Source organism: Serinus canaria, chromosome 3 (assembly GCF_022539315.1).
Source record: "Serinus canaria isolate serCan28SL12 chromosome 3, serCan2020, whole genome shotgun sequence".
NCBI lineage: Eukaryota > Metazoa > Chordata > Aves > Passeriformes > Fringillidae > Serinus > Serinus canaria.
Window position 1 is genome coordinate 52,439,918 of NC_066316.1, and position 17,031 is coordinate 52,456,948.

Genomic DNA, 17,031 nt, shown 5'->3' on the forward strand with positions numbered 1-17,031 from the left:
CCTTTCCAAGTCCAGGTGAAAATACAAGCCTGCCTGTAGAAGGTGCATGTAACACTGCAATCTTTTCCCTATTCTGGAATTCATAATTTAAATAACTACTCACTGGACATGACTGTGCGGTACCTGTTTGCTTCCTGCTGTTGTCATTACAGGAACGACCTTAAAATTCTTTTTGGTTTGTCTTATACCAAAAATTTTCATAACAAAAAATACCCCTCAGCACTGCATCTGCAGAACATATTCTTTCATGAGCTGCAATAAGACAATCCTTAATCCAAGTACTGATCAACTTGTAAGAATATTCAATGACATTGTACAACTACAAAGACCTGTAGCCCAGAAACAGCAAAACAGCAATCATTTAAGAATTATTTTTTATTTGAAGCTCTCTGGAAATATTCCTGTGATTAATGAGGGAGAGGAGAACATGCTTGCTCCATGTTATATTAGTAATGGCCATGGGGTACTACGAACTCTCTTTGGATTTAATGGAAGAGTTCTTGGGGTTTGAGAATTTATTCAGATTCAGAAATTCCCTGTCTGTTTCAGATGAAACAGAATCCATTAGTAACGGTAATTAGTAATGCTACTAAACATTAGTAACATTTAGCCATCCACTAAAACCATGATTTTTTTTTTTTGGTAACTATGAGTTAGGCAACAAACTAAATTGTGAAGAGTTTGTTTCTTTGTTTAATAATGTCATCTAGTGAAAAATGTGATCTTTACAATTTCTGCCTGTTCACGCATCAGGTGATAGGACTGTCCCACCAACCCACAGTCCACAGGAACTGTTCATGGACAATTTACCCCAGGAAACAACCAGAAGTCCACATGGTTCCAATCTGCAAGAAACAAAGGCTGGAGTCCAACTGCAGCAGTCTCGGTGTTTCCGAGCAGAACCCCCATGAGTAAAATGGCTTCAGCCATTATCACAGCAGCCAATTTCAGCTGACACTCGTAAGGCAGGTTCAGAACCTGGTTTTAAACAGGGCCCAGCGCCAGCTCAGCACCACAGCCCCTCTGTGCATGGACCTGCCCCTGGCTCCACAGGGGTCCCACTTAGGTGCAGGCTTCCCTGGCCAGGGCTGGACTTCTGTGAAAGCCCATGTTTTCAGATGGTTGCAATTATTTATCATTTCCCAGACTAAACAATGGCCATTTTTATCAACAAAAGGTGAATAAAGGCCCCTTAGGTAGGATGCATTATTTTTTATTAAGTGTTGAAAAAATCAAGCTGTTGACCCAATGAGATACCATAAGCTCAAATTTAAGCAAATGCTCAAATGTTTTACTAGAAAGAGAGGAAGAGAGAGAGAGAAGTGTCTGATGTCTTGACAGATCCAGCACTAAAAGAAAATTAATGTTTTGTTCTGACTCGAGACAATTCACTTCCCATTCTGAGAACTGCATGTATCCAGGACTGCAGTTCTTACACAGTCATTCGGAAGTGGTAGTTATTTCCAGCCCTAGGAAAAAGGCACACAGCTGAACTGCCCACCAGAAAACAAAATCTAGTTTAACATAATCATAATAGTGATGAACTTCATTGAAGAAAGTGAAACAAGGAGGTAAGATTTACTCTTGGAATGATTCTGATTTAAATTAAGGATTGATAAAGTTCATTAATTAAGTGCTTAACAGAAATCTATCTGATGTTGATAAATCGTTTGTTACATTTGCCACATGTACAAATTTGCTATGATTTATGGCTCATTAAATTGATTTCTTTGTGATTTCCCCCCTCTTCCTATTCACCCTAACCATATTTCTCCTATTGCAGCAGCCATAGTTTTATTGTGCCTGTTATGATACTTTGCTGTCACTGAAGATAGTTATTCAGTTGTCTGCATGAAAAGAAACAAAAATATGTTAGTTCTACTGTTGTCATATGCTAAAAAACTAACAGTATGAAAAATAGAGCTTCTTGTTTATTAACATCCTGAATTTAACTACCATGTTCATAACGTGCTTTGAAAACATCTGGGGCAGTTTTTCTTCAAAACAAAACAAAACCACCCCGGTCCTAACAGATTTAAGTAAGAAGCACAGTCTTAAAAAAAAACCAAATAAAAGGGAAAAAACCCACACAGGATGATGGTTACTTGAAGGCATGGTGAAAGTGAGGCAACGTTACAGAATTTGTAGTGGATGGAAAGGAGCGAGGAAGATGGTGCAGCTGGTTTATGGCCATCCCACCAGCTGCTAGCTGAAGACCTTGCTGTTGGCCAAGGCCATTCAGCCTGTGTGATGGTTCCTCTGAGCCAAACGCCATTGTGATGTCCCCAAGAGTGTTCTGGTTGTCACCTGATGGGAGCTGCCAGAAGCCCATCACATGAGTGAGATCCATGAAAGGCAGGCTTGCAATTTCAGCTGCTGTCTCTGTCTCTTTGTGCACTGGGTACTTGTTAGTATCCCCTAGAGGCCCTGAGGAAGCTTCTTCCATACTGATTTTGTGGAGAGACTGAGGTTCTGGTAATGGCAGGTCCTCGAGAAGATGCACATTGTAACCTTTGACATCCACTTTTATCGGTAGATTCTTGAGGGATCCTGCAGCAAATGAGGTAGAACTAAGGTCATATTTGTTAGGCTGATGAAGGTTCAGGTTGACAGGGACAGCTGCTGAACATGGTGTGGGAGGGACAGCCGGGAGGCTGTCTGCACAGCCCATCCTTTGCAGGTGAGGAGAAGACTCAAGAGGAAGAGCAGTTTGTACACTTGACTGGGAATGAAGATGTGAACAGTTGTATTCCTCTGTTTCTGAACTATTCACGATCCCATTCGGCCCAGGGACCCTTTCAGGAAGAGGGGACAGCATGCTGGCATCTTCCTTCAGTCTGTATGAAAAGAGCTGGTCAAGGAGACCCACTGAGTCGCCATTCTGCAACCTGCTCTTCAGCAGTTCTTGTGGATGAGTCTTCCTAGTATGGCGTGTCAAGTGGTCCTTCCGCCCAAACCTCTGGGCACAGAACTGGCACAGGAAGTCCTTGCAGCCTGTGTGAACCACCATGTGACGTCGCACATCTTTGCGGGTATAGAAGTGACGCTCGCAGTGGTCGCACTTATGTTTCTTTTCCTTCATGTTGCCAGTCGGCTTCCCTGCATGGCTTTTGAGGTGCTCCAACAGAACCTCAGTACCACCAAACTCCTGGGCACACACCCTACAGGTGAGGTCCCCGCTGGTGGCAGCATGAAGAGCCAAGTGTCTCTTATAGCCTAGCTTGGTGTTGTACTTCTTGCCACACTCTTCACACTTGAAGGCCATCTTGTTGGGGTCATGAGTCTGAAGGTGATTCTTTAGATGGTCTTTCCTGTGAAAGGTCTTTTCACAGTAGCCACACTGGTGAGATTTCTGAGGAGAATGAGTGGCTGAATGCCTAAGAGAAAAAAAAACAAAACACACACACAAAAAAAGTTATTTGTGTTCACATTTATTCTAGTACATTTACTCTAGCAGCTTCAAAACTTGAAAACACTGGAATTCTCAAAGGAAGGCATCCTCACCACTTCTCAGGTTATTAGTAAAAGCCCATATTTTTGGGGGGGGAGGGAGGTGTTAATCATAAAGCATAGAGTAGCTTAAAACTGCTCAACATCATCCTTTTCAGTAGCCACCGTAATTAAGGGGGACTAGTTTTATCCAATTCTATCAATAACAGCAATGATAAAAACTGTCACTAGAACACCCCAAAGGAAAAAGATATATTTTCCCCCCACACACACACCCCCAGCAGAAAAGGAATGCCTTCAGAGCTGTACCTGAGCAGTTTATATTTGGAAATGAAGGCTTTTGTGCATCCGTGCTGCGAACACTTGTAGGGACGCTCCCCTTTGTGCGCATACGCGTGGACCGTGAGCTTGTCAATGGAATCGAATGTCTTCCCGCAGAGTCGGCAGGGATAACTATCTGGCTGCTTCACTTCTTTTCCCTTCAGCAGTGAAGACCGACCATTTCTCCATTTAGGAATAAACCTTACGAGAGCACCACAAGTGCTTCCTGAGCTGGCACAGCTGAACTTTGCAGCAGAGGAACAGGAAATGGTCCCAAAGCATTGAGTAATGCTTTTGCCTAATGATGCTCCTCTCAGTTTCCCTTTGAGTTTGTTTTTTGCTTTTACAGGTCCCAATTTATTTGGTGGTCTGAACCTCGTAGGAAGGACTCGGTCTTTATGGATGCACTGGTGAGATTCCAGCAGAGCAAAAGTTGCAAAAGTGCTTCCACAGCTGGAGCATATCCAAGAGTCTACAGGCTCTTTCTGCAATGAGAACAGAGACAGGTCTTTCTTACTAAACATTCTAAGGAAGGGCCATATTCTTTTCACTCATCTTCTCCTGTGCTTTTCTAAGACCCATCATTGTCTCTGGTGATATTTACCTCCATGTGCTACCACCTAGTTGTTCAATTGGCAATAGATTGTGTCTAGGAGTAAAAACTCGAAGGTAAGGTAAGGTTGGCTAAATACTGGTTTATATGTTTTTGTTTAGCATTTACTGTAACAGTCCTGAGCTCTTCACCTTTGTTTATCTGTGCTTACTGAATTTCAAAATCTCTACATTTGTCACATTTATGAAATTACTCATAAACAGTTGTAAATTGTACTTTTATCCTTGGACTGACATAGCTTATCTGCTATTCCAGCCATGCAAAAATGGGATGGGTTTCTGTACAAAAATGTATTTTAGCCACACAGATTTCCTCGTGTCTTGGGCTGACTCCATGCTTTACCAAACAGCAATGATTAATGACTCCAGGAGAGACTTCCTCACTTAGCTTGACATTTGACATTAGACTTCCATTAACTGGATAAGAAACACCCTAGGTTTAGGGATCTCAAGCCTATCCTGACTTAAAGCCTTTTTTTTTTTTTGGCAGTGTATTATTTGGAAGTATTACTTCCATGGAAATCAGAGCTCTACTAGATTCAGTTAAATTCACTTTAAATACTGATACTATAAAAATTCAGATGAAAAACAATTACCAAAAAACTCCCATCACTGATGAAATATACTTCCAATTAATGCATGATCATGTACCTCCTCAACTTCATCTACCTTTTATGTAAGTTTTTCATAAACTGTCCTTCTTTTCCCTTGCTCTGGAGAGCATGGTGAGGCTGTATCCAATCCATCTTAATTTCCAAACTGAGCTCTCCTCTCTGCTAAGACTCGTGCCTGATGCTGTGACTCTCCCTCACCTTCCTTCTGGGGAATATTCTGAAGGCCTCACCTCACAAGCCTTCTTGGAACATGTATTCCTGGTTCATTTGTATTCCTGGTTCATTTGTTTCACATTCTTTCTAGATTAAGTATTGATTTTCACAGCCATGTTTTCAACACTTAAAAAACGTCTCCTATCAGTTTAAGGATTTCTGCTATGATACAGAGGGGAAGGTATTTGAATAAGTAGAGAAGGGTTACTGAACAGGAAAGACTGAAATAATTAGTGGGTACTCTGGCCAATCAGTCAGAGCAAAAGAAGGGAAAATGGTGAAAAAAGTCTGAGGCTTGACAGCATGGTTATCCAAAAATTAGTGCCCAACTTAAGTCTTTCCAATACATCAAGTGGTGCCACCTACTCCTGACTGTATCTGATGGCTCCACTGCATTACAAACACAGGACAGGTAGCTGCTTGGCTAAAACTGCTAAAAGTACTCTGTGGCCTACACTTATATTGCTAGAGTTATATAAGCAGAGAAAACACATAAATAGACCATAATTTACTATGTCTAGTGATGGCTTCAATGCAGAATAGGGGTACTTACTGCTACTGGAGGCAAAGGAGAGACATCTGATTCTTCTTTAATGAAGACTGCAGAAGCTTCCATAAATTTGGCATAATCGGCAGCATACCATACTTTCAATTCTGTGTGGGGTTCAATTGGCTGTGAATGGAAAAAAACAGCACATGTTTACTTGTGACAATTTTCCTAATCCAAACAATAAGAAAAATAGGAGGGCCAGGGGTGTGCAGTGTTTCGTTCTTACCCAAACTGCATTTTTTGACTCTGTTTAAATTATTGGTAACTTAGTTTCAAGATTCAAGCACTTTTTGAGCATTGCTGCCTGCTTTCTTGATTGAAACTTTCTGTTTCTAAAAGTGGAATTGTGTATGCACTGAGATTTGGGGCAGGGGGGCCCTGTAGCAGGAGGGATGCCTCAATGCTCATAACCTTTTCTCAGTGAGACATATTTGTCTGTGATGTCCGGACATCCATCAGTCTTTCCAAGCAATATCTCATGCTCATTCCTTGATGTCTGGAAGCCCTCTGGACACAGCACTTAATTACAGGGCACAGGCAAAGGAAAAATGCCTTGTGAATGCACAAGATCTTGGATGCCTCCTGGATATGTCACACTGAGCATGGGTGCAGAGCTGATCAATATGTGGACTGCAAGGCAAATTGGTGCCTTCCCCAGGCTGGCTCTAAGGTGTCAGGCTTGCTATGAGCATGCTTTGTAACTCTGCCCTCCTTGCACTGAAGCCTTCCCCCACAGGATTAAGGGAGCCCATAACCTGCAGTCTCCCACTCAGTCATGCTTGCCCAAATCTCTCCTTGGACTGGACTATGACCTCTTCTGACAAATACTTTCAGTCAATAATATAGCAAAGAGAAAAGGATGGCCTGATTAAACTCACTGGCTAAAGATCTATTAGTTCTTTAAATGCAAAGGAGAAAACTAAACTTTGGGGTCATGATTTATATTACTCCCTGACCCTGTACACAATTTTCTTCATCTATAATAAAAACCAACATTGCTGCAACAGGGGTAGAGCCAAACTACACTGTACTTGTAGTTTTATTTTAACTAAGATAAACTCGTGCCACCAAAAAAAAAAAAAAAAAAAAAAAAAGCAAACTAGCCCAGAAAGAGAGCAGCTGAGTCTTATTCCAGAAAACGTGACATCATAAAATCCACTTATTCTGTAATATTGGTGTGGGATAAGCATGGTAGGGAAAAGACATTGAAAACTGTGAATGCAGACAGGTGAGGGGTTAATTGTGGGTTTAATGTTGAAAACTGAATTTTGTACTCCCAGACACAAGCCTGCCTGCTAACTACAGCCCCTGTGGGTTGGGTGTACATTTTGATAACACCTGGCCTAAACAGAAATGGTCAGTCCAGAATTCTCCACTCAATTAAGGCCATGAGGCAGAGCCATTAAGTAGGAGGCCCATCACGCATTGTGATACAAATGTTTAAAGATGTCTGGGAGCTTGGCCTATGACAGCTGAGGCTGATACCCACAAAAAACTGCACAGCACGACACTGTCACTACTTTCTGCCCAGCATTCCAAGACCAGCAGCCATCTCCTTTGTGGGAAGCTGAGAGCTGGTCAATGTGACTTTGAAGGGAGAGCAAGTGCATCAGTGTAATTCAAACTCTAATCTCAGTAAAACTGACATTAAATATCAGTATCCAAATCCACTACAAAGTAGTCTTCTACTCCGGGCCACCAGTGACAAGAAGAGAAGTGCAGTGCACACATGAAACGCTCCTGGGATCAGACCAACAGCAACCATGGATGATTTTTATTTCCTCACAGTTCTCTACCTTTTAAAGCACTTCTATCTAAGGATTGCAGCGATTAAGTCAGAAAGCAAGCTAATGGTGGTGTCAGAATGCCACTTACACATCTGCTTTAGTAGAGGTAGTTTCATGTCACTGAAATCCCATTTCTGTGTAAAAATAGTGGGAAAAGGAGCCAATCCTACTCTTATCTTAATACACTTCACTAAAAATGTCTCAAGAGCGAATCTTCAGAATCATCCCTAGGCCAGCCTGGCAGCATGACCAGCAGGGTGTGCCTAAGTGCAGCACAATGCCATCGCCTTCACTGACCAGGACAAAATCTGCAGGATGCCTCAGCACCCTGAATGATACTGGGACTTGGGAGAAATAAAACCCAAGTAATGCCCTATGACCCACAGCAGAGCAAAGGTTCCAAGACACATGCATCATCCTAGGACACTCTTTGTGTCAGTGTATAGGATGCAGCTCTCTGTTAATGCCAATGTGCAGAGTTCTGCTGAAGTCAGCAGAGAGCTGTTTCAATAGAATTTAAATTATACTGGAAATTTTAAGTTACAGTTTATAACAACTACTTCTTGGAAAAGTTCATGCTTCCCAAATACAGTATTATTAATCCTGTCAATTTTACAAGAATGTCATGCATTTCAAATCAAGTTGAAAACTCAAATTATATGGACTGCATGAGAATCTCAAACACAGCCTAAGTATGTCTCAGAGTAGCATATACTATTTCACATTTTTCTTTTTTTTTTCCAATAATTATGTAGATATTAATCCCCAAATCAACTATACTCCATACTGTTGTAAAAGACTTTAAGGGTATGAAGTGCTATTCTCTCATCACCACTGCATAGTAAATATTTTTTTTTTTTTATGGTGCAGGTGGAGAGACAAAAATGGAAGAAAAAATGTAAATACTACTATGCCACAGAAATATGTGCCTATCTTGGATATGAAATTGAAATACTGGATTTTAATTCATAGTAACTACTTTTCACTAATATTCTTTTTTTTTTAATTTTAATGTTGCTTACAATGATATACAAGCATTATGTTCATCAGATAGTTTTCTGTTTCCCAAGTGTGCAAAAGAGTTATTTCTGATTAAAACCAACTCTGCCTAAGAAAATGGCCAAAACAATAAAAACCAAGACTGTATGTCCTAGTTTCATTTATAAACACAGAGTACCTTGTACTCTCTCTTCAGACAAAGATGCAGTTCAGAATCTCTAACATAAATTGATCATTTCATGGCAACATTGCAGTATTCTAAGTTTTGCAGTTATGTCTTCAGATTTAATGAGCAAGGAAAATTGTACATGAAGATTCACTCAGCACCTTGTTCCTGAGCACAGGGCAATGTGCTCAAAAAACAATATGTGTCCAGAAATGTAATAAAATAAACTATTTTGTTTGTTATTTCCAGAATGAAGTACTGTTGAATGTAATAATGCCAAATAATCCCACCATATACACCTACCTGGCATTAAAGAGCATTCAGTTTAAACACTATCAGCATGAATGCTTTTTATCTTTCTTTGTCTCAGTTTCTTCACTACACACAACAGCAAGTACACAACACCTTTTCCTGACAAACCCCATCCACTGCTTGCTTTAGTGCAGATTAAATGACATTAAAGGTGGTATGTAAGTAATGATCCAGTGAGCAGAATATAATCAATCTGTCATTGTAAGAGAGTTAAGTCTTTCAGAGCCTTTGTCTATAAATTTCCTTTTGGATGACAGGTGGAGCAATGTAGGTTTAACTACCTTAACTGTTGTGAAGTAGACTTCTCCACAGTGCTGATAAGCCACAAGGGTCTGCTCTTCTTGGTTCCGGGCTAGCCGGACAAACATCATCCAGTTTCCACAGTCCTCATTGGGAGTGTCCAGAAAGTATTTCCCTCCATCTTTCAATACCTGAAACAAAGCGGGGAGAACAGGACAAATATGATAAAACCAAGTCCTGTACAGAGGTACATTAGTTTAATTTGCAATCACAGCCATCAGTTGTCTATCTTGTCTTGGTCCTATGTCCCTTGAAATCATGGTTGTTTTGAAACAGATCACTCTAAATGAACACTGAGTGCAAAAGAAAGTGAAGAATGAATATCTGCTGAGCACTCCACTACTAAAATAACTGTTGGCCTTTGTATGCATTTTCCATTTATAGTTCATCATTTTTTATGTTATGTAAAGATAATATTAAGAACTAAGTGCAGGCAGGTAGAAAGATAAGCTTTATGCCTTAATCTACTTCCTGAGCACTCGATAATCTCAAGCTTCAGTGCTGCAACATTTTGCATGGAACAATTGTATGGCTTGGCTGGACACAAGTCCAGAGAGGTAACATACAACATAATGGCATTTTAACAGTCTTCTCTTTTTCCTCTTAACAATGCAAAAGTAAATACAAATGAACAATTGTGCCAGACAGATCTTTTTCTTTTTTCTTTACTTCATTCTTCCTAGATTCCCCTCCAAGAGAATGCCCCTATGAGGCAAAAACCTCTGACCTCAAACAAGACAGTTGCTTTTCTGCAACAGTGTCTCAAACATGGACAGATAAAGCTGCACGACTAATGTCAGCACAGTGTGTATTTGCTCTACTAACCACATAAATGAGCAAGTAACTGCAAAAAAAAAAAAAAAAAAAGTTGCATTTTCATTGCTTCTGGTAACTATTTTATCTAACTTCATCATGTTTCTGATGAAAGCACCTGCCTGCTGGACAAGTTTGGTCACATACTCATGCTAGGGAGAAGTCAAGGCAGCTACTGCTGTCATGTAGGAAATCTGGGACTCTAATCTCCTCTTCTGAAGAAACAGTCCATTCATCAGCCAGAGCTGTGCTTATCACTGTATACTTTTAAGCAAATGGTGCTGACTGATAGAGGATAGGGTGTGGTTTACAATGGCTTGGTGAAGAGGAAGGAACTGGGTGCTTAGCTCATCTATCCATTGTTAGAGAAGTACATTTTCTGCATTTTTAATAGTGTCTAATCAAAAGACTGAAGATACTTAGTAATAGAGAAGAACAAACCTTTTCTGGTGTTCACATGCTATGAAAATCTCATAGATGGACAGTGTTATTTTCCTGTCAGATGATTCCCATTATTTCCATGTGCAAATCAAGCTTACAGCAACTACTGAAGCTATTACTACTTTGAAGCTCTCACACTAAAGTTCAGAAGTATTTCCTCACAACACAGCATTTTCTAGTCCCAGGCTTCTGGAGAAAGCTCAAATGAAGACACAGAGTGTATCACAGGACAGCTGCTGCTGGTGTCTCTTTATCTGGGGGTGAGAGGGTCTGATAGGAAATGCAAACTCTGGAAGAACCATGACCTTTTGGGAAGTCCTGACAGAGTCTGTGGCTTGACCATGGACTCACTGTATGGCACAGAGCTGTGCTCAGCCACGACCCTGACAGCAAAGTGCAAAGGCTGGGGCCCAGAGGATTGCAATCAACTGCAGCTCCCAAGGAATTCCCATGGGAAAGGATGTCGATGAAGATTTGTCTAAGCTGGGCTAGTCCTGAGAGGCCACGATTTTTGCTGGATAAAGTACAAATTATAGTGTCATGGTCCAGGTGCAACAGTCAGAACCTATGTGAGCAGCAACAGAAGGTACCAGCCCTAAATAACAATCTGATTAAATAAACTGAGGTAGTGCACTGTGTGTCAAAGTCTATATATAAATTAATAATTATTATTAATTAATAACAATAATATTTAAAAATAATTAAGAAGTGCTTCCCTATCTGTTTCTCCCTACTAAGCCAGTGCCTTAGTGCATATTTATGTCACTCTCACTAACTCGGTGCACAAACTCAAACCTCCCAGTAGTATGGTGCAAAGCACAAATACTTCTGTGTTACCTGGGAAGAAAGTTCAGTAGCCATGCTCCCTGAAGAGCTTATCAAGAGCTATCAGACTGATAGGTTTAACACCCTAGAAATGGTAAAACTAGAGAGCAGGAAACCAAACTTCTAAAAAACACAGTATACAGGAACATTTGGGTACTTGAGGTTATGCTGTCCTGCCTAATAATTTGATTTACACTCATATTTACACATCTAAAGTACAAAAATTGAACTACATCAGACGGCAAATTGACTGATTAAAATACCTAAATAAGTATGAGCTGCTAAAGACACATATGCACTCCATAGAAAGGCAGTGGGTTTTTACCTGCAGGACTAGTCTGCTCTCGTCATAGCAGGTCAGTTTTGTAGACAGTTGACCAACATAAGGGCCAAATTGTGTTCTCTTCTGTATTACTTTCTTTGCAAATACACCAAGGACTGTGAAGAAAACAAAGAGTCTAATATTACTACAGACATCACAAACTATTTCTTGTATGCTTACAGTTGTGAAAATGGAGATAAACAAAATAGTGCAGAACATGGATTCTTTTTCTACACAAATAAACCCACTAAATAATTCTAAGGTGAAGAATCTAGAAAGGGCGTAAATAGGTACTGATTTTATTATTTTTAATGGGAACTACATTGAATAAAGAAGTACCAAAAAATCCACGACGGGATGTTAAACTGAGTATGCAAGACAAGAGTGTTGATACTCCTCAATCTACAAACTCATGTTATCATAGTCCTCTGCCTTTTGGCATAATTTGGGAGGTTTTTCTCTCCCAATAAGAGTGGAAAGAATCTATAAAAACACAGTATTAGCCTTCTTAATCATTCCAGTTATTCCACTGCTTGATCAAGGGAGTGACAGTGTAGGCATCTTGTCATTCTCTGTCTGAAAAACAATCTAGGCAGGACTAATTTTACTCAGGTAGCTATGGAAAATTTGCACGCGAAGAACATAATTCCTTTGTTCATGTTTGGGCATTTAAATTACTTTATTTTCACAAGGAAACATCAGTCTTTTTATACTATGAACTGAAAATGCTGCAAAAGGTAAATTACCCCACTGTGACCTCTGGAGTTTGCAGGGGGTGGATAAGGGATGTCATTTACCATTTTGTTTCTGACCTTTCATTGAATACTCTTTCCTGTTTTGCATGCTTGGGGAAAAGTGAAAAAAAAAAACCAGTAGTGCATGGCTGTTATTATTAGATACAAATCCAACATTCATTAAACTTGGATTGACTGAGCAGAGCTAACTGGTTGTTCACAGCTAAATGTCACACCAGCTCTGGCTACTGTCCTGCCATCAGTTGATGTGTCTGTTACCAAAAACCAGTCATAAAAAACAGTGGCTGACTGTGAGCTTTCGCTGTGCTCAGCTGAAAACAGTCTTCATAACGCAAATGCCCAATGATTGTGCTTTGAGTTACTCATGAAAACAGGCCAGGGTCTTTGTCTCCTTTTTTTCAAATGTGGGAAAAAGAACTAGAATACTTACTCTGCTGGTTTCCAGCTCTCAGCTCCAACACTCGCAAAGTGAGGTAGTGAGGTAGGGTGAGGCGGGCTCGGCTGGGAATAACCCTGTCCTTAGCCCTGATGAGCGGTCCGTGGAGTTTGCATTCTCCTATAAGGCTTTTACCGCAATCCTCACACCCTACAAATCCAGAAAAGGGAACCTGTTACTAAAAATGACCAACTGCTTTCCAGTTCTGTCTCTTCTAATTTTGTCGTCTTGAGAACACATCTGGAATTACGAATGCTTTTCTTCACATCAGTCTTCTACATGAGGTAGTGAAAAGATTATCTGCAAGTCAAAACTAAACAAGGATGGTTTAAAATAACACCTCCAGTTTGAGCATTCTCTCCTGAGCAAACTGGTGCGTCTTGACCTCCAAAGATCTGTACATTTTCTCATTCAGAGGCGTCACAAATGATACCTTTAGAGACAAGGATGGCAACAAAACTGGACTTCACTGCATGCCCGGCTGTAAAGATGCATATATTTATACAGAAATGTGGACAAAGTTGTTAGCAATAACCTAGGTAAGGTTGGTCCCTTCCAACCTTACCCATTCTGTGACTAAGAAATTCTGAAATTTGCCGAGATCCAAGAAATCCAAGAAAGACTTTGTGTCTGCTGCACAGACCATACTCAGTTGAAGATGAGACCCTCAGGGTACCATGAGAAATGAGTATGATGGGTCCTCCAGCCACATCTCTGTTGACAATCATGCAGGGGCAGCCTCCTCATGGGCTGCTCTGCCCGTGGAATTAAGGAAAAGGGGCACAGTACATCTCCCAGTTGTTGGTTTCCAATAATGACATCTGCAGGCTGAACACAAGGACCATCCAGAAAACTCATTAAAGAGAAATACATGCCTGCAAACTGACTTTCCCCCGGCACAGTGAGATATTTTTGGTTCAGTGCAGCTCAAACTGGTTGCCAGGGAAACTCATACAGAGCAGTGACAAAACTGAGCAATGAGACTTTCCAGCAGAAGGTCATCTCAGCACTGGTGTCACACAGGGCGATGGGAAAAAGGGGACTTCTTGCACAAAACCTTTTTATAGACAGTAGAAACCAAACCAGTGAGCCAACAATGCTTTACGACCGAGTTAAAAAGAAAAGCTGGTATTGGTCATCCATGACTACCTCGTTTTGTTTTCCTTCTGAAAACTCTGCTGAGCAAGTCTATTCAGTAAGTGACAATACAGAGCAGAGGAGGAGAGCCAGAGCAGCCAGGAGAGCCCAGGGGAGCACTGTAGCAGAGACTGGGGCAGGAGAGGTGAGGCGTCATCTCTGACAGGGGCTCATAACCAAGGGGCATAAAAGGGCTCAGGAGACACTGCCTGGGCAGACATCAGAGCTAGTCTTTGGAAAAGGATGGTAGCATCAGAAATGTCATATTCAGGGTACCCCAAAAAGGCTTCTGTTTGTAAACACAAACAGGCACGCGACTGAATTATGCACCTTGAGAGTCTAGTCCAAAATCTCCCCAGATAAGCCTAAAGTATTCCTACCTAGCTCTCTGGGCTCTCCATCAACTCCAGCTGAGGAGATAGACTTGTGTGTTGGTCAGGCTGCAGGCACTACAATAGTCAGTATTTTTCAATAATTTGTGGACCATGGAAGTTTTGTTCTTCCACGGCTTCCAGGCTACATACCTGCACTGTGAATAGCTGAAAAACATTACTTATTTTTGCTAGTGCTACAGATAAAGAACATGCCCCCTACAGCCATCACTTAAAATGCACAAAAAGCCCAACAATACAGCTGCCAGTTATATATTTCTTGTTCTACATTTGTTTATGTACCCAAAAGTCCTTTATAGCTGCAAGGCTGCAGGAAAATAAAAATATTTCCTTGGTGATTTAACTTAATTGGCTTTTAAATAAATTCACCCTTCCGAGGCAACTAAATTAAGAGGGCTTCCTGAGCTTGCTTGGAATAATAGTGACTTTGTCTCAAGTCAAACAGCTCCTGCTTGGAGAGTCATTGTATGCAAACGGCCGAAACACATTACCAAAAGCAAAATGGAGACAAAGAACCGCTGTTAGAGGAAGGATGTGTCTAATCATAAGTACACGACCTTATCAATCCATGCCATACCTCTGTGATTCATCACTAGCAAGCTCCTGAGCAAACCTTCCAGCTGCCCCGAGGCAGTGCCCACCTCCAAGGCTCCAGGGTGGGCAGCTCCCAGGAAGGCTGGAAAGGGAAAGCAGGGGGCAAAGGGTATCCCTTGAATCAGCTTCCAAGTTCTGCAGTAGTGCTCCATTAACTACCCCTCCTTGGTCCTCCAGATACAGGACATAAGGTCTGCAATGATTCACACATTGGGAGTAGAGAGGCTCTCCTCTAAAATCAGGAACCCCTTTGCATCTACCTGGGTGTTGAGCAAGGGTCTCCAAGCTGAGCAGCCCCACAGACAGCTGCCAAGGCAGCACACCTCAGCAGCAGCACCACAGAGACATCAGCTAGCCCTGCACAAAACTACCTGCAGGGCTGGAAGTGCTATTAAGCACCTGGGAGCCTGACCTGGCACAGCTGCCCAGCACCTTGGTGCTAACACCAAGGCTGTGGGTTCAGCCCCTGTACACTTAAGAGTTTGACTTGATCACACTTGTGGGTCCCTTCCAACTCAGAATATTCAGCAATTCTGTGAAATGCCCAGAGCTGTCCAACACTTGTTCTGAAGTTTTCTATGTATTTGGGTCATGAAGATAACTAGAATGACTAAAGTTATTTAATAACAGGCATACTGGAATTACATTCACTACGCAGTATTTCGGACCCCACACCAACGTGTTAGTACCCTGACTGCAAATTTATTGCATTCTAAAAATTGCCAGGTGTACCAGAAAAACAGGACTGGAACACTGCAAATAGAATAACTTTAGGAGCTACTGAAGGAAACTGAGATCTTTGTAATTTCTCTCCCCAAAACTAACAGTGCAAAACTGTTAAGTTCATATCCTTTCTCAGAGACAATTAATGATCCTTTGTGTTTCAATGCAAAATTACAGATGCTGTTAGCAAAGGAATGTACATAGAGCCACAGCACAGAGTTTGTAAAGCTCACACACACTTTATACCACTTTTTAACTTGGCTAATTAAGCAAAATATATTTTTTCAACAACAGCTTCAGAACACACACTAACCTGTTCTGAAATAGGGGGCATACAGGTACAGAAACAACATACACTTTGTTGTACTAGCACAAGAAATGAAAAACACTTGGTCAGAAAAATCACTTTCTGCAAAGAAGATTTTTTCTGCTTTTTGCTAGGCATCTTAATACCTCGACACTTTTTCAGTTTCCTTGCTTCCTTAAGTTGCATTTACACAAACAAAATTAATGGATTCCAGGTCATGTCCAAACATGCAAGAAAAAGTAAAACTGCCACTATTCCTCTGCTTTGTTGTGATTTAGATGAGCAGGCAACAAAAATAAATAAACAAGATTTACAGGAGTTACAAGCTGTTAAAAACCAGACTGTGTCATTTACTACATCCTTACAAAAACAATGCTATATTGTCCCCTAGAGAGTACTTCTTCATTCTTCCTCTGTCCTCACAATGATTCTGAAAAAATTCCAAATAATGCCTTTTTCTCTATCTGTATATAAAACTGCACAAGCTAATAGATCTTGCAGCTGTTAAGATTTTTATTTTGCTGGACCTCCCTGCAGCAGAGGGGAGGCAGGTATACGAAGCGCCCAGCCCTGGAGCAGTTGCAGGCTCTGACCAGGTTGCGGGTGTGCAGCCACCACCTCAATCGCAAGGACAAGGCGCTCACCCCTGCCAGCCACCCCTGGAGGGGCTAAGAGAGGGGTGGGTGCATCTCCCCGACACCCCCCAGCTAGTACCCCTGCACCTGAATGCCTCTGCTCCCACTTCTCCTACATACTGGGAGGCATGGTTGGCAGCAGCCAACCCCTGGCTTTCCCCTGCTCTTTGGGTCATCACAAAACTGAGACCCACTGCCCACAGGATGCACCCCCACCACATGAGCTCACTGGACACTGGTGGCTGTGCTCCCAGGGAGGAGAATGGGCTGCGAGTGTGGCTCACCTGTACTGTCCTCACCACGCTGGTGCTTCGCCCCAGTCCAGGT

The 17,031-nt window shown here is 41.5% G+C and overlaps 1 protein-coding gene across 1 annotated transcript in view; it reads right to left on the reverse strand.

Annotated features, from left to right (window-relative positions):
* Window positions 1-357: 357 nt before the first annotated feature.
* The window catches only part of PLAGL1 (PLAG1 like zinc finger 1), a 44,761-nt gene continuing 28,087 nt past the window's right edge, over window positions 358-17,031 (reverse strand). Inside the window, exons 3-8 of the mRNA XM_030236377.2 lie at window positions 12,911-13,066; window positions 11,729-11,841; window positions 9,306-9,455; window positions 5,764-5,883; window positions 3,760-4,256; window positions 358-3,377 (exon numbers count right to left, since the gene is read on the reverse strand). Of these exons, the coding sequence (XP_030092237.2) occupies window positions 2,102-3,377; window positions 3,760-4,256; window positions 5,764-5,883; window positions 9,306-9,455; window positions 11,729-11,841; window positions 12,911-13,066 (2,312 nt within the window). The 3' untranslated portion in view covers window positions 358-2,101. The remainder of the gene's footprint in view (window positions 3,378-3,759; window positions 4,257-5,763; window positions 5,884-9,305; window positions 9,456-11,728; window positions 11,842-12,910; window positions 13,067-17,031) is intronic.